At 47.3% G+C, this 24485-nt stretch overlaps 1 protein-coding gene across 1 annotated transcript in view; it reads right to left on the bottom strand.

Moving 5' to 3' along the window:
- Window positions 1-9026, bottom strand: part of EYA2 (EYA transcriptional coactivator and phosphatase 2) — a 160993-nt gene extending 151967 nt beyond the window's left edge. Inside the window, exon 1 of the mRNA XM_006158553.3 lies at window positions 8913-9026. Coding sequence (XP_006158615.1) covers window positions 8913-9021 — 109 coding nt within the window. The 5' untranslated portion in view covers window positions 9022-9026. The remainder of the gene's footprint in view (window positions 1-8912) is intronic.
- Window positions 9027-24485: the final 15459 nt, after the last annotated feature.

The following is a 24485-nucleotide window of genomic DNA, read 5'->3' as shown; positions in this document are numbered from 1 at the left end:
TGGGCCCTTACTTTGTCATGGTTTCTTCTTCTTCCTTTTTATTTTTTTTTTTTTTTGAGAGCTTTTTGCTATAGGGCACGTGCACTCGCTAGAAAGACAGAGAGACAGAAAGCAAGAAATCACCCCCCGGGGGGAATGGCCACACCACAATCCCTTCTCCTCCATTCTCCTCTTGGGATCTTGGGCACACACGCACACGTGCCCGGCGTGAGTTTAAGCCACCAGGACTGGGACTTGAACTGTGGTCGACTACGTGGGAGTCCAGCGACATAGCCATTACACTAACTGCTGGTCCCTGTTGTTTGTCTTCTCAACCAAGACACTAGAGCCATCGCTAAGGCCATCATCACAGCAACCGGCACTCAGTTAGAAGCTGCCTTTGTGCCAGGCCCTTGTTCACGGCTTAGATACATGATCTCACGTAGTCCTCACCACAGGGCTACGAGGCGGCCGATGTTCTGATCTTACTGTATGAATAAAGAAACTGAAGCTCCGAAGGGTAAGTGCCTTACTCAAGTTCCACAACCTGTGGGCCACAGACTTGAACCCATGAGGTACGAGAGTCCAAAGATGATTTAATTAATCACTTCCCTGTTCAAGTTCCAGACCACCAGGGTGGAACTGGTGGTGGGAGGTCCTGAAGTCCATTTAGGGAGTTAACTACAATTTTAAAATGTAATAGATGGGGCCGGCAGGTGGCATGGTGGTTATAGGCGCGGGACTCCCACATGACCAACCATAGTTTGAGTGTCTGCTGAACACACATGCCCAAATAGCAAACTAAAAATAAATAATAAATAATAAATAAAATAAATAATTAAAAAATGTGATAGATGACATCAGCGTGTATCGCCCATAGTAGGGAATTGTGTGAAACTTTGATCAAAACATAGATGTGAGAATGTGTGTGCGCACATGCATGTGTGCTGAATGGCCATGCAAAAATGAATTCCTTATGTGTCACATCAAAAACAGGTTGGAACAGTAGGGGTGGAATGTCAAGGACAGCCCCTGGCACACAGTAGGCACTCACTCAGTGCTCACTCTCCTGCATGGGCTTTGCCCCACTAGGGGGTTCTCCTGCAAGCATCGCCCCTTCTTCTAACATCCCCCAGGACTCAAGAATGAACTGTCTCACTGCAAAGCAGCCAGTCTCGTTCCCGGTAAAAGCCCATGACTTAGGAATACATAAGTTGCTGAATTAAACATTTTGAATGTTTTCTTTAATAAATATGTACATATTCATCAAAATCGAAATATATGGAAACAGTATTCCTACGGGCTCGGGTTAACTTGGCATTCCATAAATGCGAAGCCAGCCCTTCCCCTCCCAGCCTGTGTGGTGTGATGTGCATGTGCCCCTCACCGCGGCTGCCTCTCCCCGCCTCTTCCCTGCCCCTCTGAATCACAGAGCGGCCTGCTTGTCCCACTCTGGCAGGTCTCCCTCCCCTGCTGGGCCAGCCCCAGCCCAGAGCCTGCCAGAAAGACTGTGCAAGTAAGACACAGGCGTTTCTAACTGCACAGGGACCTTCTTTTGCAGACCTAATGATTTTTAAAAAACACAGGCTTTTCATCTGTTTTCTACTGGCATCACATTTAACCTGTTCATTCTGGGACACGGTAGAGGGCGGAGTTGAGAAGCTGGAAAAGGAGCTTCTCATATATGGAAGGACCTCCTTTCTCCCTTCTTTTCTTTTACTTCCTCTCCATTCCCTCCCTCCCTGCCTGCCTGCATTTCTGGTGCCCTGCTTTCCTGGCTGGGATGGTGTAGGCCATCCTGGTTCATGCAGGCAGGGCCCTCTGTACCCACTTCCTCCTTCAGGGTCCATGGGAAAGGGCTATGCTGGGGATGGGGCTTCTCAGCATGTCAGGGGTAGAGGTGGCAGGGTCGCTCCAGCAGGGAGGGCTGGTCTTCCTCTCCTGGCTCTGGCTGTGGCCCAGGTCTTCAGTCCTCGGAGGTCATGTGGAGAGTACCATGACCACTGCACATGTGCCAGGGGGCAGCGAGGGCGTGCTGGTGGTCATGGGCCCCTCCGTGGTGCCGAGGCTGTCACACACCCTGCTGGGGGGCAGGCAGATGGCATGCAGGCACTCTAGAGGGAGAGGCCATACTTCTCATGAGTCACACTCATCTCAAACACAGGCCATCAGCATGAGACAGAGGTGGTGGCCCTCTGGTTCACGCCGAGGATGGTAAAGGTACCATGCTCAGCGAGGGACTAGACATGGAGTAGACAGATGGAGTAGACAGACCTCTCACCAGTCACAACTTCCGGTTCTCAGCCCTGTGGGTGTCATGATGGACTCACATTGGTCAGGCAGGCCATGGGGGGTGAGGCCAACAGAGGGGTCGCTGATGACAAATTAGGCCCCTGTGCCAGGGGTAGATGCGGCCCTGGAGACCCACAGCCAGCATGGCTGAGTCTGTTTACCCCAAGCCTCCCACCAGTCTTGGGGGCATGGTCGCTTCCTGAAACAGCAGTTTGCTCGCCAATGGAGAAGACAGAGGGCCTCCTCCATTTACTTCTGAATCGAAAACTCTAGGCTTCCTCTTCCTCCCCAGCTTCCTAGGGGCCAGGGCAGAAGGTCTGGATTGCGCCTGGGACGAACTCATTCATTCCTTGCCTACCACGTGCCAGACGTCCTCAGACCTGGCTACCACGGTAGGCAAACTCAGCCAGGGTCCCCATCCTTACGGAGCCCCTGTCTAGTGGGGGGTGGATGGCAAACGAACAATCTCGCAGATGAGCACTTAATCACAACGGGTATGAAGGAAGGAAGCGTTCAGACCCGTGCACCTGGAACCTTAATACACAGGACTCTGTAGGCCAAGGGTGCTCCGGGGCAGGGAATGCTAACACCGCAAGCCACAGACCACTTCGACCAGTGAGAGTCAGACTTTCTCCCATTGCTCCAGCTGGCCAGGGTCCTGGTGTGTCTCAGGCTGACCAGGCCTGGGACTTGAACCATGGTTGGCATGTGGTTTTCAGCTCTGCAGTTCCTTAGTCCACCAACTGTGCCACAGAGGCCGAGTTGCCCAAATCGCATTAGTTGTTGACTTAATGTCCTTTCACCAGAAAGCAGGTGGGTGTAAGGGGTCCAATCCAAATTCAATCCTGCCTTTGCTACAAAATAGCTGTGTGATATTGCACCTTTCTCTTCTCTCTCTGAACCTCAGTTTCCTTATCTGTAAAATGGGGCAATATCTCCTGCCTACAGGTGAGGCAGGTATGCCAGGTGGAAACTGCTCAGCACACGAGATTATTAGCTTTGCACTCTCCTGGGGGCCCTTGTTTAAGCCACTTAAATGGGAGAGCCCAATTTGAATGTTCACACTTTTTTCACCCCTCACCAGGAGGTTTAAGAAGCTAATGATTCTGAAATCAGCAACCGCTGTTATGTTGCCTAATTGGACCCCAATGGCCAGTTCCTAACGCATCCCCAGTGAGCTGAGACAACTGCAAGTGCCCGCAGACGGCCTCAGGCGGGCCTTTGCTCCCAAAGGTGCGTGTCTGTAAACTGTTCCAGCTCATCCGCCTTGTGCCAGGGATTTAATTCATTCCCATACCAGGGCCAAGGGCAACAGGAGACGACTGTACCAGGAGCCTGCAATCGTGTGTCCCAATTTCCACTCCGACTGAGTGGCTGTGTGACTGCAGATGAGGATGAGGTGCCCCTTGAGGGTGTTGCTGAGGACAGCCAAGAATGAGACAGTCTATCTTGGAGTGCGGTGGTTTAAGACTTCATAAATACACCCTCTTCTATTGAAGTCATTACAAATTCATTTTTAATGCATGTAAGAATTATAACAAGACAATTGAATGGGACCAGCAGATGGCTACATTGCTGGAATCCCATGTAGTCGACTATGGTTCAAGACCTGGACGTGGTGGCTTAAACTCACACCAGGCGCATGTGTGTGCTTTCCCAAGATTCTAAGAGGAGAATGGAGGAGAAAGGATTGCGGTGTGGCCATCGCTTTCTGTCTCTCTATCTCTCTCCATCTTTCTGGTGAGCACATGTGCCCTATAAAAAAACCTCTCAAAAACAAAACAAAACAAAACAAGAAAATTGAAGTCATAACTTTTCATTTGTGGAACTGGCTTAAGTCATCATTTAAAAAAATTATTTATTAAATTCTATTTATTCATTCATTTATTTTTAATTTGACAGAGAGAGAGAGAGGGGAAGTGAGAAAGCAAGCCACCAGGTCGGGGACTCGAGCCGTGGTCAGCCATGTGGGAGTGTCCAGCGCCTTAACCACCATGCCACCTGCTGGTCCCATCATCTTTTTAAAAGAAATTTTCCTAGCACCATAGCAATACCCCACCAAATGCAATTTCTGTTCCAGGTATTCAGGTAGAGGTTGCGCTGTGTGCAAAAGCCTGAGAGTCAGAGCAGGTCAAGTTGGTCCCTAGCTCCCCAGGTTCCTAGCTCCCCTGGGCAAAACTCTGGGCGGCTCACCTGGCTTAGATGAAATGAATCACAACCTGCCAGGCCCTGGTTGGAACAGATAAGACTGAAACTGAAAATTAGCGTTGTCCTGCCCAGGGCAGAGGAAGACGAAGAGGAGCTGACAAGGCAGCTCCTTCCATGGGGCCACAGTGGTTGCACCGCTCCTCAGAACACTTGATGAGATGATAGCTTTGGCTTTTAAAACATGCATCTACATTTTAAAAGAAACATTTTTCTCTATTCAGCTTTGCTTTCTTAATATCAGTAACTTCCCCTCCCCTTCCTTCCAGGGGACGGGATACATTTCAAATCCAGTTTTTCTTTGAATACTAATGGGTGACAGGTGGTAGTTCTCAAGTGAGTCCTACAAGCCAGGGCACCCTGCTGAGTGACACAAGAGATTCTTTTTTCTTTTCTCTCTTTCTCTTTTCCTTTCTTCCTTCTTTCTTCCCTCCCTCCTTCCTTCCCTCCCTCTTTCTTTCTTCCTCTCTCTCTCTTTCTTTTTTTGTCATTGAGAAAGAGAAAGACAGAGAGAGGGAAAGTGAGAAATCACCCCGGGGGGATGGTCACAACAATCCCTTCTCCTCCAGTCTCCTTTTAGGATTTCTGGCAAGTGCGCACATGTGCTCTGTGTGATTTTCTTTCTTCCTTTTTTTAGAGAGATTTTTGCTATAGGGTGCATGCACTCACCAGAGAGACAGAGAGACAGAAAGCAAGAAATCACCCCCAGGGGGGGATGGCCACGCCACAATCCCTTCTCCTCTATTCTCTTCTTGGGAGCTTGGGCAGGCATGCACATGTGCCCAGTGTGAATTTTAAGTTGCTGGGTTCGGAAGTTGAACTGTGGTCGGCTACATGGGAGTCCAGTGATGTAACAATTGCACCATCTGCTAGTCCCTGTCCTGCATGACTTTCAAGCTGCCCGGTGTGGAATGTGGACTGTGGTTGGCCATGTGGTAGTCCAGTGCCTTAACCACCACACTACCTTCTGGCCCCAACTGTATTATCTTTTTTATTTCCTGCCCCCCCACTGGAACAACTCCAGGAGGAAGTTACAACTGTCCTTATTTTACCGATGTGGAAAATGAAGCAGAAGGAAGTTGAAGGAATGTTACTAAGGATCCAAAGCCATTAGCAATGAGAAGTTACCTGTGTGCTTCCTCGGGACCCATCTGTATTTACCCATCCACCCACCCACCATAAATAATTTTGAAGGACCTACTAGGAGCCACTAAATAGGAACCATAACGGGGGCGGAATCCTGACTACTTTTTCTTATTTCCAAAATCCTTTCCAGAGGGTGGTGTTTGGGGCACAGGGGGAAGGGAGTCACGCCTATAAACGTTAAAGTAGAGTAGCCTTCTTGTCTCTGTTAAATTGCGGACGTTCTTTTGCTGATTTCTTCCCGAGACATAGACTTTCTTTTCCAATCACAAACCTAAGAACGTCAAACTCATCTATATAACTGTAAGCTTCTGCTTCCAGATGTCCCATCTTTTTTGGCCAAGCCCATGGAAAGGACTCTTCATGTTGATTGACAACTCTCCTGCTCTCAACACTATACAAGAAACCACCAAATCTCAGCACTCCAAGAAACATGCTTGTCTTTCTCCGGGTATGTCAGTCAACTTCATGCTTAGTAATAAACCGCATTAATTATTATTTCTACAGAGTTGGTTATTTCCATTGACAGTAATTTAAATAATGAGTGCTCATGTGTGAATGAAAATCTGTTTTTGTCTTCAAGAATTCAGCATCTGGGTTCTCAACCTTGAGAGAGCTTTAAAAAAATCCAGATGCCTGGGCCATGACCCTGACCAATCAAATCAGACCCTCTGGAGGTGGGATCTAGGCATTACCACAGATGAACAAGCAACACTTCCCAGGGATTTTGATTACAGCCAAATTTGAAAATCAGTGCCGGAGTCCAGCCCTCAAAGTGTGGTGCCTGGATTGGCATAGCAGTATCAACCGGGACTTGTTAAAAATGTACAATCCTGGGGAACCAGCAGTTAGCATAATGGCTATGTCGCTGGATTCCCACGTAGTCGACCGTGGTTCGTGTCCCGGACCCGGTGGCTTAAAACTCACGCCGGGCGCGTGTGCGTACGTGCCCAAGATCCCGGGAGGAGAATGGAGGAGAAGGGATTGCGGCATGACCATCCCCCCTGGGGGGTGATTTCTCGCTTTCTGTCTCTATGTCTCTCTCTGTCTGTCTGGCAAGCACACGCGCCCTATAGTGAAAAAAAAAAAAACCCTCTCAAAAAAAAAAAAAGTACAATTCTGGAGCTAGTGGGTGGCATCATGGTTAAGGTGCTGGACTGTCACCCGGCAGCTTGACACTCACCACAGGTATGCGTGCATGCAAGCTCCAAATCCCAGGAAAAAAAACAGAGAAGAAATTACAGCATTACCATCCCCCCATGAAGGGGGCAGTGATTTCTCACCTTCCCTCTCAGTGTCTCTTTCTCTCTGGTGAGTGCATGTGCCCTATGGCAAAAACCTAAGGAAACCCCCAAAAACTCATAGTATAATAGGGGTATAATAATTAAATGAGAAATAGTACAGTGTGAAGACTAGAAAGACTAATGTCAGAGTCAGACCATCGAGGTTCCAATTTCGGCTATCTTTTATCTGTGCCAACACAATCAAGTTACTTACCCTCTGTGCCTCAGCTTCCTCATCTATAAAACGGGAGTAACAATACCCACTGAAGAGTTGTGGGAATTAAATCAGTTGGTACATTCATGCCTGGCACCAAGCAAGTGCCAAGGGTTTTCTCTGCTGGTGGTGGAGAAGGACGAGGAGAATGAATCTAGATTCACATTGCTTTGAACAGCGCCTGGCACAAAGTACATGCTCTCCAAAATGAAGGGAGTGGCAGGGACTCATCTATGAGGTAGCTGTTCCTCAGCTCCCATGGGTGAGCCTGGTGCTGCTAGAAGTCTTTAACATTTCAAAAGAAACCAGAATTCCAGAGTTTTATGTGCGCTCTCAATTCTGACAAGTGCGCTCGTACTGAAGCGGTGCAAACCAAACCGGAGCACCCTCAAGGGCCACACGGCTGTGGGCTGCCAGTTTGCATCATAGTTTCTGAACTCCCTGAATTCGCTGTGGTTATTTGATTCGAGGAGAATGACAATGGAATAATACATTTAATCAGTTACCTTGTCCCCAAGGCACTTCACACACCATTACTTCATTCAGTCCTTACAATGGGGACCCTGAAAGTGGGTCATTAGTATGTCCCCATTTGACAGGTGGGAACACTGAGGCCAGGTCATTTGGGTGAGAGTAGCGGGGCCTGGGTTGTCCTTACTCGCGGCCTGTGTCCTTTCCTGTCTCTACGGGTCCTGAATGAAGACAGTCCTAAGTTAACGTGTGTCTCTCCTCAGAAAGAAAGGGATGACTGTCTCTCAATAGGGCTCAGTGAATTTTCTCAACTCTCGAAGAACCCAGGGAAGTTTACCCAGATACTCCGAAGTGGCAGGAAGAAGGCGGCATGTCCTGTCCCATCAGGTTGGTGCAGGAGCCTGACCTCCTTGGTGGTACTTTTAGGGGTTGGTCCAGCTTCCTAACCCGCATACGAGTGAGAGGTCACCGTCTTGGCGACAGCAACACTCACGGAAGCCTGTGCTTGCTCAAAAGCAAATTCCTTGTGACGTTACATTCCACTAACCACGTGTCCCTTTGGGTTTCCATGGTAGTCATGTAGCATTTGTGCCCTGTGAGCTGGCCTCAGACACAGTGACGGAGAAATAGCTGGGGGGTGGGGGCGTCTCAGAACACCAGCGGCAAATCCCAACGCTGGCCAAGTAAAGGGTTAAGCCTAAGGGTTAAACATAATAGCTGAATGCCTCCGCTGACTCCCAGTTCCACCAGGAAGGCTGACAGATCCCAACACAGCAAACAATAGCTGGAATTGTTCTAGCGAAAACTAGTCTGGCTGCATCATTTGCCAATAATTTTTTAAACAGCTTTAACTCTCCTCTGCTCCTGTGACTCCAACCTGACCTGAAAGCAAAAGGCAGACTAGTTGTTGTCCTAATGTCAAACCCCAGAAACGAGACACCAGCTTGGACGAGAGGACGGTAAAAGAGTGTGGGGACAGAGCTCTGAGCGGGACACTGTGACTTCATAAGCAGCCCCTGGGGGTGGGGCTGGAAAAGCCCTGCAAGGGACTGTCATCTGTGGATGTGTCAGCACTTTTCAGAGCTGGAGACCGAGGAAGGAAGTCCTGAACGTGAACTAGCACACTTTTACCACCGACGACGAGGAGGAATGGTTTACGACGTAGGCAAAGTTGGGGGCCAGAGGCAGCCATTTAAGCAGTAGGAGGAGAAATTGTCCTAGAGACGGTATTTTGGAAAGAATGTATGTCAGTCCTTCACTCTATTCGAGGGGCAAGTGAGGACCACCACTGCCTCCCCCCCCAGAACTCATAGCAGGAGGCCTACCTTCTCTGTCCCTCAGCGTCCACACCGCCGCGTCAGCACAGTTAAACTTCGGTTTATCCCGACAGTCGCTGTTCACAGTGAGGCTGGGTAAGGTCACGAGTTCTAGCATTTCCTCGTACCTGAAAGGAAACAAAGGAAAATGCCATTTATTCATTAATTATGCATGCCTACTAATGACTCCCCTAAGAGTATAAATATTAAAGCTGATTACCTAAACCCGGCCTTCTTATAAATTCTACATCATAAAAATTCACTAAACTTTTCATCAGAGGGAAATGAGGAATTGAAATGAAGAACTTGCTCCCCGCTGGGGAATACACCCACTTGATTAAAACAGTCCCCTCCTTCATAGTGTACTTTGCCATTAGAAAAATCATATTTTGGTTTCTTTTAAATGTCATCTGAGGGGCTGGCAGGTGGCATGGTGGTTAAGGCGCTAGATTCCCACACGGACAACTGCAGTTCGAGTCATGGATCTGGCCGCTGGCTCTCTCATTTTCCCTCTCTCTCACTCTCTGGTCAAATTAAAATAATAGTAATAAATAAGTAAATAAAAAATAATTCTTTTAAAAAGTCATCTTAATGAGCTGGAGTGAACCAAGGCAACTGCACCTGAGGCCGGGAAGGGCAGGTAGAGAGGAAGTGTTTGGATTTCCGGAGCCAGAGTCTAGGGAGAACTCGGAGTGGACCATGGTTGAGGACAGGGTTATGGTCCTGCGGGCGCCTGTGATATTTAACAGGTCCTTCTAGGCAGCAAAATTCCACAGCCGCTCACTGTGACCCTGCCAAGGATGGAAACACTGGCTCCTGAATTATGGACAATGTTTTGGGGGACAGTGAAGGACAGGAACAATCTCCTTGGGTCTTCCTCTTTTTTATTTTATTTTTTTAAAGAGAGGGATTTTTTTTTGCTATAGGGCACATGTACTTGCAGGAGAGAGAGAGAGACAGAAAGCAAGAAATCACCCCCCAAGGGGATGGCCACACCACAATACTTCATTCTCTTCTCAGAATTTTGGGCACGCATATACACACACACACACATTCCTGGCATGAAATTTAAGCTGCTGGGTCTGGGACTTGAACTGTGGTTGGCCATGTAGGAGTCCCCCAACATGACCATTACACCATCTGCTGGTCCCGAGTCTCCCTAATTTTTTATTAAAAATCTTTCCGGGGCCAGATGATGGTGTAGCAGTAAAATACAATGCTCTGTAAGGCTGACCCGTGCGGGAAGGCTCTGGGTTTGATCCAGAGACCTCCCTGAGCATGTTGGGTGCCCATGATCTGGGGCTGGCGGAGGCTGAGGTGAATCGTGGCACAGGGGTCCTGTTGGGGGAGACGGTCTTTCTCTTTCTTCTCTGTCTCTCTCTTTTGCTCGCTCATGGAAGAAATAAAGAAATATACTTTAAACAGAAAGAGAACTTTTCGAACTCTTGCACCATGTCAGTCATTACTCTTCCTACCCACTGGGGTTAACATAAGAGGTCTCTAGTTAGCACAGTCGGCACTGCCCATGGTGTAGCAATTGTCAATGCTCTAAACTATAACACGACCAGTAACAGTTATCACGAATTCCATCGTCCTCAGAGAAAGGCAACATTTATTGAGAGTCCCTCTTGTCTCAAGGTGATCATTGGCATGATAAGTTCTCAATGCATTAATAAAACACAGTGCAGCAGTTGGTGGCCAAACTCTGATTCTGTCCTAAAAAAAGTCATTCATTCACATCTTCGGTTTCAATACATACCACCTTGAGCAAGTTACCAAACAGCTATAAATCAAAAAGTTTCTCATCTGGAAAATGAGGATTATCAAAGTACTTCCCTGACAAGGTCATGGTGAAGTTTAAGAGATGAAGCATGTAAAGAAAAGATTCGGTAGGTAGAAACCTATTGTCTGTGTGCAGTATGCCAGAGGAATGAATAACTAACTGCAGGGCAGAAGGGTGATATAATCCAAATCTGAAAAAGCAATGCAAGAGACTGAACTGAGATGCCATGCAGTGTGACAACCGGGTTGTCAGTGTTAGGAGGAAGGGTTCTCTGGGTATGATACTATTTCTGTAAAGTTCAGAACATACAAACCAATACCATACACTGTTGAAGGATATAGACACACGTGCTAAAAAGATAATAGTATGTCCAGTTATGCTAAACACCAATTTTAGGAGAATGGCTAACTTGGGGAGTAGCCGGGGACTGCATTTTGGGAAGTGGTATCCTGGGGCTTTAATGGTGTTCACCATATTCAGAGGTGGACATAAACTATGGACCACTGGCCAAATCCAGCCTTTTGTCCTCATCTGTGTAAATCACGAGAATGGATTTCATGGTTTAAATGGCTGAAAAAAATCAAAGGAAAGATACCATTTCATGATATGTGAGGATTATGTGAAATTCAAATTTCAGTGTTCAGAGCAAAGTTTTATTGGAATACAGCTCCGCTCATTGGCTTACTGTCTTGTCCGTGGCTACCTTTGCATTACAATTTCTGAGTAGAGTGGTTTCGATAGAGACCATATGTGGCCCACAAAACTAATGGCATTTAATAGCTGACAGAAAGCGTTTGTCAACCCTGTTTTTGTCTATAAGTCAGGTGCTGGGTACTCCACCATGGGACGGTTAACTCTACACCCATGTATGTCTGAAGCACTTCGTACTTTTTTAAAAAGAAAGAAAGCATTTACTCAGGACTTGGTGTAGAAAGTGCCCTATACATACTTACAATTTAATTTTTTTCTTTTTTCTTTGCCAGCGGGCACATGCACTCATTGAGAGAGAGAAAGTGAGAAAGCACCAACCTGATGGGGAATGGTTCTGCCTCAATCCCTTCTCCTCCATTTCTCCCTTCTTTCAGAATTTTGGGCATACATGCACACTTGCCTGGTGTGTTTCTCAGGCCGCTGGGCCTGGTCTTGAACTGTGTGGTTAGCCATGTGGGATATGCCCACCTTATCCACCATGCCACTAACTGGCCATATCCTTTTTAATCTGATGACAGAATTCCCCACAAATCAGCTTCTAGTGATTTTATCTTTACCTTAGCTGATCATTGTGTCCTAACTATACCACGTACGCATGCATGCTAGCTGCCTGTTTTCTTGTCCCCCAAATGTCATGTTTAGACGGGTTATTTTATTACTCCAGGATTGAGGCTTATGTGTCTCATTCCTTTAATAACCAAGGCAGAAAATTGCAGTTTATCTAAATGTATTCCTTTCATTCTTTTGGGTATGCACAAATAACTTAATATTAAACATAAACAATGAAGTGAAAAATAGCATTGGTTTCCAAACATTCAGATGATATCAGTATTCAGGGTAACAAACTTAGCTAAATAATCAAATCCAGTGAAAATAAAATGAATTATTTTCTTCTCTCCCTGGAGTTTAAATATATTTGAAGTAGCAATATTTTGGGGGTGGGGACAATGTCATTTTCCACATTTTTTCACGGACAATAAAAAAATCACCAAGCATGAAAAGAAATAAGACTAAATAATCAAAATCCAAAACAAACAAAAACAAAAATCAAAGAACAAACCAAACAAACACATAATGATATTCAGATATTGAAGTTGTCAAGTAGATTTCCAAACAACTGATGAAGAAAATACATTTAACATGAAGAATGCTTCTATGGAATTAGACTCCTTAAAAACTGAAAATTACAAGACTCAGAGATAAAATCACTGAAATTCAGAACTCAGTAGATTCATTGAAATACACACTGGATGTGTAGCAGAAAGGTTTAGTGAACTGGATGAGTGAATCCATCTCAGGATGCTGGAAAAAAGATTTCAAAAAGCAAAAAGCAAACATGGACAGTACACAAGAAAAGGAACCACAGAAGGACAGTAGCAAACAATTCGGACACAACATTTAAAGAGAGACAGAAGACTTTCCAAGATGGGTGGAAGCCATCAAGTCATGGAATCAAGATGTTCTGCAAATCCCAAGCAGGGTAAATAGAGAAAAACAAAGACAAAACAAAACCAAAGAACAAAATAACACTCGGGTACAACACATATGCAAGAATATATTAATCAAAAAATTAGCCAAGGGGAAGTGGAAGGCACATTATCTTTGGAGAAGAAATAATACGACTGCTAAGTGGCTTCTCAGCAGAAATAACAGAACCAGAAAATGACGACATTTCATCTACCAATGTAGAATTCCATGCCTGCAGAAATTATCCTTCAAAAATGAAGGACAAAATAAAAACGAAACAAACCAAGATCGAGATGATTTGTTATCAGTAGCCATGAATTACAAAAGAACGTTCTGGAAGCATCAAAATTCAGCAAGGATAAAGAGCAACATAAAAGGGTATGCATATAGGGAACCAGCAGTTAGCGTAATGGCTATGTCGCTGGATTCCCACGGAGTCGACCGCGGTTTGCGTCCCAGACCTGGTGCCTTAGAACTCACGCCGGGTGCATGTGTGTGCGTGCCCAAGATCCCGAGAGGAGAATGGAGGAGAAGGGATTGCGGCGAGACCATCCCCCCTGGGGGGTGATTTCTAGCTTTCTATCTCTCTGTCTCTCTCTGTCTGTCTGGTGAGCGCACGTGCCCTATAGCAAAAAAACCTCTCAAAAAAAATAAAAGGGTATGCATATAAGAAGTAGGAAGATAAATGCAGTTAACATGTTCTTTTTTTTTTTTTTTTAATTTTAAGAGAGGTTTTTGCTACAGGCTACGTGAGCTTGCTGGGAAGACAGAAAGCAAGATATCACCCCTGGGAGGGAACGGCCACACTGCAATCCCTTCTCCTTCATTCTCCTCAGGATTTTGGGCATGCGTGCCCAGTATGAGTTCAAGCCACCAGGTCCAGGACTTGAACCATGTTCGATCAAGTGGGAATCCAGCAACATAACCATTACACCATCTGCTGGTCCCCAGTGCAGTTAACATGTTCTAAGGACCTTCTGCTTTTTTGAATATGGTAAACATACTAATTTATAGTAAACTTTAAGATATACCAAGGATATATGCTATGTTTAAGTAACTACTTAAGGAGCAATAATATATGTAATTATTCTATGTACATTTAGATATTTGATATTTGAATATCAGTTTGATAACCTCTATATCTGAATCTCATGGGTTTTTGCCATGGTTTTTGATCATTTGGTCTCATTTCTTTACTTGCTTTAGTTATAATAATAATTATTATTATAATTATAATAAATGCAAATGAATACATATTTTAGTTAGAAGATAAAGATTATCAGACTGGCTTAAAAAATAACCACATTCTTATTACAAAATAACCCATCTAAATATAAAGACATACAGAGATTCAAAGCAAAATATTTTCTAAATCCATTCGTTATAAATCCTGAAACTAAAGAAACCTGGTATGACTCTGAGGTGATTGCCTTTTTTTTTTTTTTTTTTTGAGAGGTTTTTGCTGTAGTGCACATGTGCTCACCAGAAAGGCAGAAATAGAGAGAGAGAGAGAGAGAGAGAGAGAGAGAGAGAGAAAGCAATCATCCCCCTCCCCCCTTGGGGGGGATGGCCATGCCGCAATTCCTTCTCCTCTATTTTCCTCTCAAGATCTTGGACATACACACACATGCACTCGGTGTGAGTTTAAGCCACTGGGTCCGGGCCTTGAACCATAGTTGACTACCTGGGAGTCCAGTGACATAGCCATTATGCTAACTGCTGGTCCCACTCTGAGTAGACTTTAAAATGAAAACCATTCCTGGAGAGTTAGAGGAATACATAGTAATGATAAAAGAATTAATCCATCAAAATAGAATAATCAAAGTTTGTCCTTTCCCAGATTAACTGGTATGGTACCACTTCCAAAAAGGAATAGACCATTGACTGACTCCCGGTCTCTGTTAGATAATCTAAAATTCGAATGTACCTGTAGTAATTCAAATACCTCACCCTTTAGAGGCAAATACATAATTAGTGCTGGGACCATCAGATGCCATAAGGGTTACATTGCTGGACTCCCATGTAGTGGACCGCAGTTCAAGTACTGGACCTGGCAGCTTAAAACTCATGCCAGGCACATGTACATGCATGCCCAAAATCCCAAGAGGAGAGTGGAGGAAAAGGGACTGCAGCATGGCCATTCTCCCTGTGAGGAGATTTCTTGCCTTCTGTCTCTCTGTCTCTCTCTGATTCCCTGGCGAGTGCGTGTGCCCTATAGCAAAAATCTCTCTCTCAAAAAAAAAAAAAAAAAAAAAAATTAGTGCTAACAAGGCCAAACTTGTCTTTACAAAGTAACTAGGACTCTGACTTAAGAACCTGACAACTGTTCTTGTCTGAGCTACAAATCCTTCTGAGTTAAGCAAACTATTAACCACCAAGTGTAGGAATCTGAATGAACAGCTCAAGGCAACTCCGTTTCTAGTGTTAGAAAAACCTTTCCAACAATTCTAATCATCACATTTCCCAAGCACCTATGATGCAGCAGTCAATTCTCCTGCCCCCTTGTACATTACCTCCTTTAATTAAACCACCCTGCAAGAAATAACAATCTGTCCCGCACTTCCCAATGGGCTGACTAGACAGATTCGGGTTTGAGCAAAGCACAGGCAGCGAGAAAACGTGACCTGTTCCTATAGGGGAACTTCTCCTGTTCTGCCACAGGGATCTAAAAAACAGCTTTAAAACTTTCAGCACAGCGGGACCAGCAGATGGTGTGATGGCTACGTCACTGGATGGTGTAATGCTTATGTCACTGGACTCCCATGTAGTTGACCGCGGTTCGTGTCCTGGACCCAGTGGCTTAAAACTCACGCCGGGCGCATGTGCATGCGTGCCCAAGACCCCAAGAAGAGAATGGAGGGGAAGGGATTAAGGTGTGGCCATCCCCCCTGTGGGGGTGATTTCTCACTTCCCCTCCCCTGCCTCTCTGTCTCTCTCTGCACATGCCCTATGGCAAAAACCTAAACTATATAATAAAATAAATACATTTCAGCACACAGTGAATTTTGTGTTTTATGGACCATACTGTTTTGTTATTGAATTGCAGGGGCAACAGAGGAGGGAGGCTGATCTCTTGGGTGTTTGGAGATTTCTAAAGATCTCACCTGGCCCTGATCAGTGTGCTCATTTTACAGGTAGTAGAAATATTCACAGACCATACTTACAGAGCATCACTCTGGGACCAAGAGCTCTTTGCATGTGCTGGTCCATTTCATCCTATGACGTAGGTGGAGATGAGGCCACTGAGGTTCACTGAGAGCTAGTTGGTGGCAGAGCCAAGCCTCACAACCAGGCAGGCAGTCTGACTGCAGGATCTGGGTTCTCACCCTCGGCTTGCAAGTACTGGGTCAGAATGTGAATCAGGTCATACCGTGCTCCAAAGCCTAAGCTACCTGGTCAGAGCTCCACATCTGCCATCTGCTATAGGGGTTCAAATCCCAGTGCTGTCTCTTATCAGCTATATGAGTTGGGGTAAGTTACTTCTCTGAGCCTCTGTAGGAAGAATGGCGAAAATGACAGTACCGTCCCTGCCACGTTACCCTGCAAGTGAGGTCAGAGAAGGCATGAATGAATGGATGTCCAGCAAGGGGCAAAGCCGCTGCCATGATTCGCGTTTATACAGACCGAGGCTTGAGACCCACGGTTCGTTCATTCCAGGGGGACACTGGCACCGACCAGGGATCAGAAATGACTGGCTCCCACTGTGGTCAGAGGGGCAGAGTTGAGTTCTGCAATTTTGGGGGAATCCCTTACATTCGCCCTCTTCCTCACTTCACAATGGTCTGAAACAGGAGACCAACTTATTCTCTTTGCAGGGAGGGAAGAAAGAAATCCGACAGCCTGGACAGAGTCTGGGGGAGGAGGAAAACTCAGCTTCTCTTTCAGGAAGGCGGGGAGAGGAAGCAAGGGCCTGAGAGTCATTTACCAAAAACGTATCTCTTTTCTGTGACACCTCGTTGCAAAGCCCTGACACCCGGGCTGCTTTAGAACGGGGCTAAGGGGAGCAGGAAGAAGCAGGCACTGGAGAGCCCCGCCCCCCCCCAGCCTCCTCCCCGGCCTGCTGCTGCTGTGGCGGCTTGCGCCATTTGTTACCCTTGTCACCACCCAGGTCCCAGGGGACCGAGAAGCACTGGAGGAGCCCGAGAGATGACAGCTGGAAGGTGGGGAGGGGGTGGGGGCAACTTCAAAGGCTGGGAAGGATCAAAAGCAGATGGAAGGTTCCAGGCGAGCGGGTCGCTCACCTTTCTGCATCCCCCTGAGCGCACTGGCTACCTTGGCTGAGGACAGCGGCCCTGCCCGCTAGATGGAGAAGACAGATGGCCAGCCGGCCAAGGGGACTTCAGAGAGGGCCAACTCCCAGCATCCTTCAAGGGCTGCCGACAGCAATCACGAGTTCTAGATAGACAGCAGCTGTGGCCCAAACCGAGCCTCCACCTCCCCCTCCGATTCAATTCAAAATACATCTGCTCATCACAGGCTGGCCCCAGTCTCCCCACTCCTCCAACTCCCCGGTCACTCCATTGCCAGGTCTTGTCAGTTCAGCCCCGTGGCCATTGCCCAGGCCTGGCACCAACCTCTCTGTCCTGAAAGACCACATGGCCTCTGTACCCATCTCTCTGGGCCACTTGTCTCCCTCCAGTTTGGTTTCTGTATGACAGCCAGAGGGACTTGGGACAACGCAAATCCCAACCTTGCCTATCCTGGCCTCATCCTTCTTATCGCCTCGGGCATCTTTCTTTCTTTCTTTCTTTCTTTCTTTCTTTCTTTCTTTCTTTCTTTCTTTCTTTCTTTCTCTCTCTCTCTCTCTCTCTCTCTCTCTCTCCCTCCCTCCCTCCCTCCCTTCCTTCCTTCCTTCCTTCCTTTCTCTCTCTCTCTCTCTCTCTCTTTCTTTCTTTTTCATTGCCGCTTTCTTTCTTCTTTATTGCCAGAGGGCATGGATGCTCACCAGAGACAGAGACAGACAGACAGACAGGAAGCACCCACAATGGAGTGTGGTCAAGCCGCAATCCCCTCTCCTCCGTTTCTCCACCCTGTCAGGATCCTGGGCATGCATGCACATGCGCCAACTATCTTTTACTTTTTGTCTTCTAAAAAAGAAAATTACCAATGTTTGCCAGAGGGTGCATGTGCTTGCAGGAGAGAGAGTGAGCACCCCATGTGGAGCATGGCCACACTGCTATCCCTTCCCCATCTCACCCTCCTTTCAGGATTTTGGGCATGTATGCACACATGCTCGGGGTGTTCCCTAGACCACCGGGTTCAGAACCTGAACCACAGTGTGGCCCTGGAATACAGCCACCCTAACCTCCATACCATGAGCGGGCCCTCAGTGTGGTTTTAGAGCCACTGGTCCATACCATGAGCGGGCCCTCAGTGTGGTTTTAGAGCCACTGGTGCTGGGATTCGAACTGCACTCTATGCACAGGGCTTACCTGGAGTACTGTAGGACCAGCGCCCTGCAACAGCCTGTTGTTCTTAGCCTGAAGTGACGACTGAGTATTGCCTTAATCTGGTTCCTTATTCCAGCACATCGACCTTTCACTCTCTGCTCCCTCCTGGCATGGGGCCCTTGCACATGCTGTTCCCTGTGCCTGGAACATCATCCCCTTCTTCAGAGGCCTCAGCTCCCACATGCTATCCCCAGGTCCCTCCTGGCCAGGTGCTCACAGGCCCGTGTTCCCCTCTTTCAACGCGGATCACTCTTAAGTGTTCTCAGGCTGTGTGGGAGTCATTCAGTTTCCACCTGTCTCCTCCACCAAAGGTGAGTTCCAACGGTGGGGATTTTGTCTTCTTTGTCCACCGTTATATACTCCCCAAATTGCCTATAGGACTTGCCCCTTGATAGCAGTTCGGTAAATATTTGCTGCAAAATGATCGAATGCGCTATACAAATCAACGTATGTGTTCGGCTGATAAGTGCGAGTGCCTGCTCCATGGGCTACGCACCATGCGGGCCCTGCCCCGTCAGCGAACACTGCACATTCACATGACCAGCCTAGCCCCACAGGATGTGGAGTTCAAAGCCCCTGGTTTCCACTCTTTAGCCTTTCTAGAATGAGCACTGCACTTGGGCCACCGTCCGAAGTCCATGAATACTGGGTGCTACTACCCCCAGGCCACCCCAGAAGGGAGAAGGGGTCCCAAAGCGCTTGTCCAAACGGCACAGGTGTCTCCTTCATTACAGCCTTCATGCTATTAAGCTCCACCTGGCTGCCGGGTCCTTGGTGGCCCTGCTTTGAGCGAGAAAAGCAGGAGGAGAGAGTGAAACACAGTGAAGGCAGTCACTGCTTACAAAGGAACATGGTGATTACAGAGGGGTCCTGGCGTTTTTAGCCTGGTGGGCCTCTGGCAATAGCATCATTCTTCCTTTTGGGGAATGGCCTCTACCCCATTATCAGTCCAGTCAGGCTTGGACGGGGCTGACCATATGAAGGGCTGTGAGCCTGCAGCGATGGCTCGGGGGTGGTGGTGACAGGAGTCAGCTGGAGCCAGTGGGGCCAGGCAGAGCTGCTAAAGAACAGACGCTCTTGGGACCAGCAGTTGGCATAATGGCTATGTTGCTGGATTCCCATGTAGTCGAACACGGCTCCTCTCCCGGACCCGGTGGCTTAAACTCACACCAAGTCCGTGTGCATGCATGCGTGCCCAAGATCCTGAGGGGAGAATGGAGGGGAAGGGATTGCAGTGTGGCCATCCTCCAGCCCGGGGGGGAGGGTGTGATTTCTCACTTTCCGTCTTTCTGGGGAGCATATGCGCCCTATAGTAAAAACCTCTAAAACAACAACAAAAATAAACAATGCTCTCTCCCTGGGGCCATGACCTGAGACACCCAGTGGGATCCTCTGCTTCTGTTGTGTGCATGTCACATCTGAGGTGCCCAGTGCACATGTCAGAGGAGGAATGACTGTAGGTGCAAACAGTGACATTCAGATGCTCTGTCACCGTGGCCGACTTCAGCAACTGGGGAAGAACCCCACGTGCTACATGGCTGGGGTCCTATCACACCTCCTCACCCTGTCTCCCTCAAAGTAGGGAAGGCATCATTTAAGAGAAGTTGGGTGGCAGAGATGGGATACCTAAGAAACCTCAGGTGAGTAAGGGACATTTGGTCTTGTCTCCAAAGGCCACTAAGAAATAAGTTAATAAAGTGGGGACATGATGACACTAAGCGTGTTCACCGATTCACTCCTTGAGTCAGGCTGCCAAGCATTTAGAATCACGGACTTAGTCTATGGAGCTCACCAAAAGCAAAGCTGCTCCCCAGTCACTAACTTAGCTCATCCTCCTTTCTCCGCCAGCCCGTAGAGGCCTCTGGAAGCTGAAGAGCCGGCCAGGCATGGGGACTGTAGCAGTTCAGACAGACACGTTTACAGCATGCATCAAAGGGTGGGATTCATAGTGGGTGACCTTAAATAACTGAGGATACACAGCATAGGCAGATGGGCTTCCTCCTGCAGAGAACTGTTACATTTTCTTTTTTTCTCTTTTTGAACTATTTTTTTCTTTATTAGCAGAATGTGTATGCACTCACAAGAGAGAGAGAGAGAGGCAGAGAGACAGCACGTGCTACATGGCTGGGGTCCTATCACACCTCCTCACCCTGTCTCCCTCAAAGTAGGGAAGGCATCATTTAAGAGAAGTTGGGTGGCAGAGATGGGATACCTAAGAAACCTCAGGTGAGTAAGGGACATTTGGTCTTGTCTCCAAAGGCCACTAAGAAATAAGTTAATAAAGTGGGGACATGATGACACTAAGCGTGTTCACCGATTCACTCCTTGAGTCAGGCTGCCAAGCATTTAGAATCACGGACTTAGTCTATGGAGCTCACCAAAAGCAAAGCTGCTCCCCAGTCACTAACTTAGCTCATCCTCCTTTCTCCGCCAGCCCGTAGAGGCCTCTGGAAGCTGAAGAGCCGGCCAGGCATGGGGACTGTAGCAGTTCAGACAGACACGTTTACAGCATGCATCAAAGGGTGGGATTCATAGTGGGTGACCTTAAATAACTGAGGATACACAGCATAGGCAGATGGGCTTCCTCCTGCAGAGAACTGTTACATTTTCTTTTTTTCTCTTTTTGAACTATTTTTTTCTTTATTAGCAGAATGTGTATGCACTCACCAGAGAGAGAGAGAGAGGCAGAGAGACAGAGAGACAGAGAGATAGAGAGGGAGAAAGCACTGTCCAGTGGGGCATGGTCTCACTGCAATCCCTCCTCATCCATTTCTCTCTATCTTGTTGGGATTTGGGGCACACACATATGCACTTGGTATGTTTTTCAAGCTGCCAGGGCTGGAACTCAAACTCTGGTTGGCCATGTGGGACCTGGCTCCTTTAACCACTAGGCCATGGGGCCAGCCCCCGATTCTTTCCTTCCTAAAATAAAATGTTGATTACCCAAAGCATTCATAAATAAAAAAAATTTAGATAAGATTAACGTTGCCTTTGGCCCCTACCTTCTACCAGATGTCTCCACAATTAACCACAAAGAGCTCCAAAGGCCTTTCCTATTCATAAACACACAGAAACACCACATGGGTCTACAAAAATAGATGGTATTTTTATAAATGTTTTATGCATGCGTTTTTATCAATGCTGTTGATCTGCACACCTTGTTCTAGGACTGTTTTTTCTCTAACGATGAAATATCTTGGTGGTTGTTCCATGTTGTGACATGATATGTAGCATATTCTTTCCTGTGTATGTGAAAGCACATGTATGTTGATGAGGAGGGAGAGGCGACGCCTCCCAACAGGGTCTGGGCACACTGCTAACCCCTTCTCCTGTGACGTCCAGCTCATCAGGATCTTGGTCATGTACTTGTACACCCAGCACACTTCAGGCCAACCAGGCAGGGGATCTGAACCATGGTCGGCCATGTGGTTTCCAGCACTGCAGTCTGGCTGGCCACCAACTGAGCCACAGAGGCTGAGACTAGCACCTTCTCCTCCTCCTCCTCCTTTTTTTAAGAGAGATTTTGTTATAGGGTTTGTGCTTGTTCGCCACAGAGACAGAAAGAGAGACAATGAGACAGAAAGTGAGAAATCATCTCCCAAGGGGAATGACCATGCTGTAATCCCTTCTCTTCCATTCTCCTCTCAGGATTTTGGGCATGTGTCTGGCATGAGTTTCAAACCACTGGGTCCGGGGCTCAAACCATAGTCGGCCATGTGGGAGTCCCCCAACATAACCATTACACCATCTGCTGGTCCGAATGCATTCTTCTTAATTGCTACATAATATTCCCAGGTATGTCTATATCACAGTTTATTTCAGGGTTCCCTATTTTTTGTTATTACAACCAATTCCACAATGCCTAGGGCAGGTCTCCCTGGATGTACATGCACGTGGGTTTATTACTCACAGTAAAACGGCTGGGTTCCTTGGTTAAAGCTGCCTGCACACTGCCTGCCAGATCAGCTAATCCCACTTGGGCCCACTCAGAGACCCACTGGTCATGTCTGTTTCTTTACCCCTCATGCTTCTCCTACTCTGAGCTGAATGCCTTTATGCAAAACTCTCTCGGAAAAGTGCATGCAAAGACCATGCTCCACAGCAGCCTACTCTCTCAGCACCATCTTTCAGCCAAGCAAATATCTGAGATCATTGTAGATTCACAGGAAGCTGCAAAACACAGTATGAAGAGGTCCTGGGCACCCCTCACTGGATTTTTCCTCTGCTCGCATCTTAGCGAGAGCACAATGCATGACACCTCACACGAGACCACCCTCGGCGGAGGTTGTCGCGCTGTGCCCCTTTATTGCGCGTGGAGATCCCCATGGCCATGACTGTATCTGAGATAATGAATTACTCCTCTCCCTGCACTGCCCCTTCAGAGGCACCCACCCTCGACCCTTCACCAATACTCATAACCCCTGGCAACCACTAATCTGTTCTCCATCCCTCAAATGTCACTTTGAGACGGTTGAACAAGCGGACTCACACAGTATGCGACCTTTGGAGGTTGACTCTTTCCTTTTTCTAGCGCACGATGCAAGTTCAGATGTGGTTCCAAAATTCTCTAGGCCCACAAGGGGCAACCTTTTAAAAAGCACCCAGTGTGCAGTGACAGCGTGAGACAGGACCACACATGCTCTGCTGGATTTCTGCTTGGGCTCAGCAGGGCCCTGGAGCAAAATGCAGAACTTTATAGAATATTTCTCATGCAAAGCCATTAAAAAAAAACCCAACCCACACTCACAACTCAACCCACAACCAACCAAACAGGGTGCAGAGCAACACCAAGGACTGTTACCATAAGCAAAGGCCTGACCTTGCCGAGGATGACTGGGGACATTGAGCCCTGGGGGGCCCGGGGAAGGGTCCTGGTGCCCCTCAGAGGCAGGCAGACAAGCACGAGATGGGGGAACAGCATGCTCTTGGGTGGAGCTGGCTTCGAGGGCCCAGCGCAGTCCCTGCGGTCACTCGAAATCACACCAGCGCCGCTGCCCTCCCCTGTCCCTCTTCCTCTCCTTCACCCCCAACCACAGCCTATCTCAATGACCTGGATTTGTGAGGCTGGCGAATGGGGGCATGTTTATTTGCAGGAAGGGAATGAGAGGGAGAGAAATACCAGAAAAGGGTAAGAGAAGCTGAGTATCAGAAACAAAATATTGTGAGCCAGCAGGTCAAAATATTGTGGCGCTGTGGTTAGGGCACCGGACCACCACCTTATGGTTTGAGTCCAACCCTGGCAGCTTGATTTCTCACTTTCTTTCTCTCTCGGTTGAGTGCATGTGCCCTATAGCAAATAATAATAATAAATAAAAATTTTAAAAATGTTTAAAAAGGTAACAAAATACTAGGCTTGGTCGCAGTGGGGCAAACAGGAAGGCACCTATGTGTAGTGGCTGAGGTCGCATGGGAAGGCCAGGCTGGGTTCCTGGCACGACTGAAACATAGCTACGGCACAGTGATGTACACATGTGGGCCAGCCTAGCTGAGAGGCAGGAGGATCGGGGTGTGGCAGGGACCCGCGGGGGGGGACCCCGTGGAGATCACCCACCTCTCTCTCACTCCTGTGTGCACACTCCCTCTCTTTCATTAAAAAAGAAAAAGGAGAGCTGGCAGGTAGTATAGTAATTAAGATGCTGGACTCCCACATGGCCAACCATGGTTCGAATCCAGATCTGATGGCCTAATTTCTCACGTTCCCGCTCTCTCTCGCTCAATCTGTCTTTCTCTGGTCAAATGTAAAAATTGTAATATTAAATAAAAAAATATAAATAACTCTTTTAAAAAATATAATAGAATGTCTTCTTTTTGTCCAAATCCTGTTTATGCCTTGTGAAGCGCTGACCACTTTGAACATGAAAATAATAACAGTTTGCAGACACTAAGCACTGGCTATGGGCCGGTGAGTTCTTTAAAGGCTCTTCATTCTGGGGCACCACCCTCCCCCGCTTGACTTTCCCAAATCCCCTTGGAGGTTAGCAGCATTTTCAAAAAAAGTTTTTCTTTTTCCATGAATGAGAGAGAAAAAGAAAGAGGCACTTCTAACAAGGTCCTCATGCTGCAGTCAACCCCCAGCTTCCCCAGCCCCCATCATGGGCACTTATCACTTGTGCCCCACTTTTCTTTTCTTCTTTCTTTCTTTCTTTCTTTCTTTCTTTCTTTCTTTCTTTT

The sequence above is a fragment of the Tupaia chinensis genome, unplaced genomic scaffold (assembly GCF_000334495.1).
Source record: "Tupaia chinensis unplaced genomic scaffold, TupChi_1.0 Scaffold000602_1, whole genome shotgun sequence".
Lineage (NCBI taxonomy): Eukaryota > Metazoa > Chordata > Mammalia > Scandentia > Tupaiidae > Tupaia > Tupaia belangeri.
Note: the sequence above shows the minus strand (reverse complement) of the source record. Positions and strands in the feature narration are given on the sequence as shown.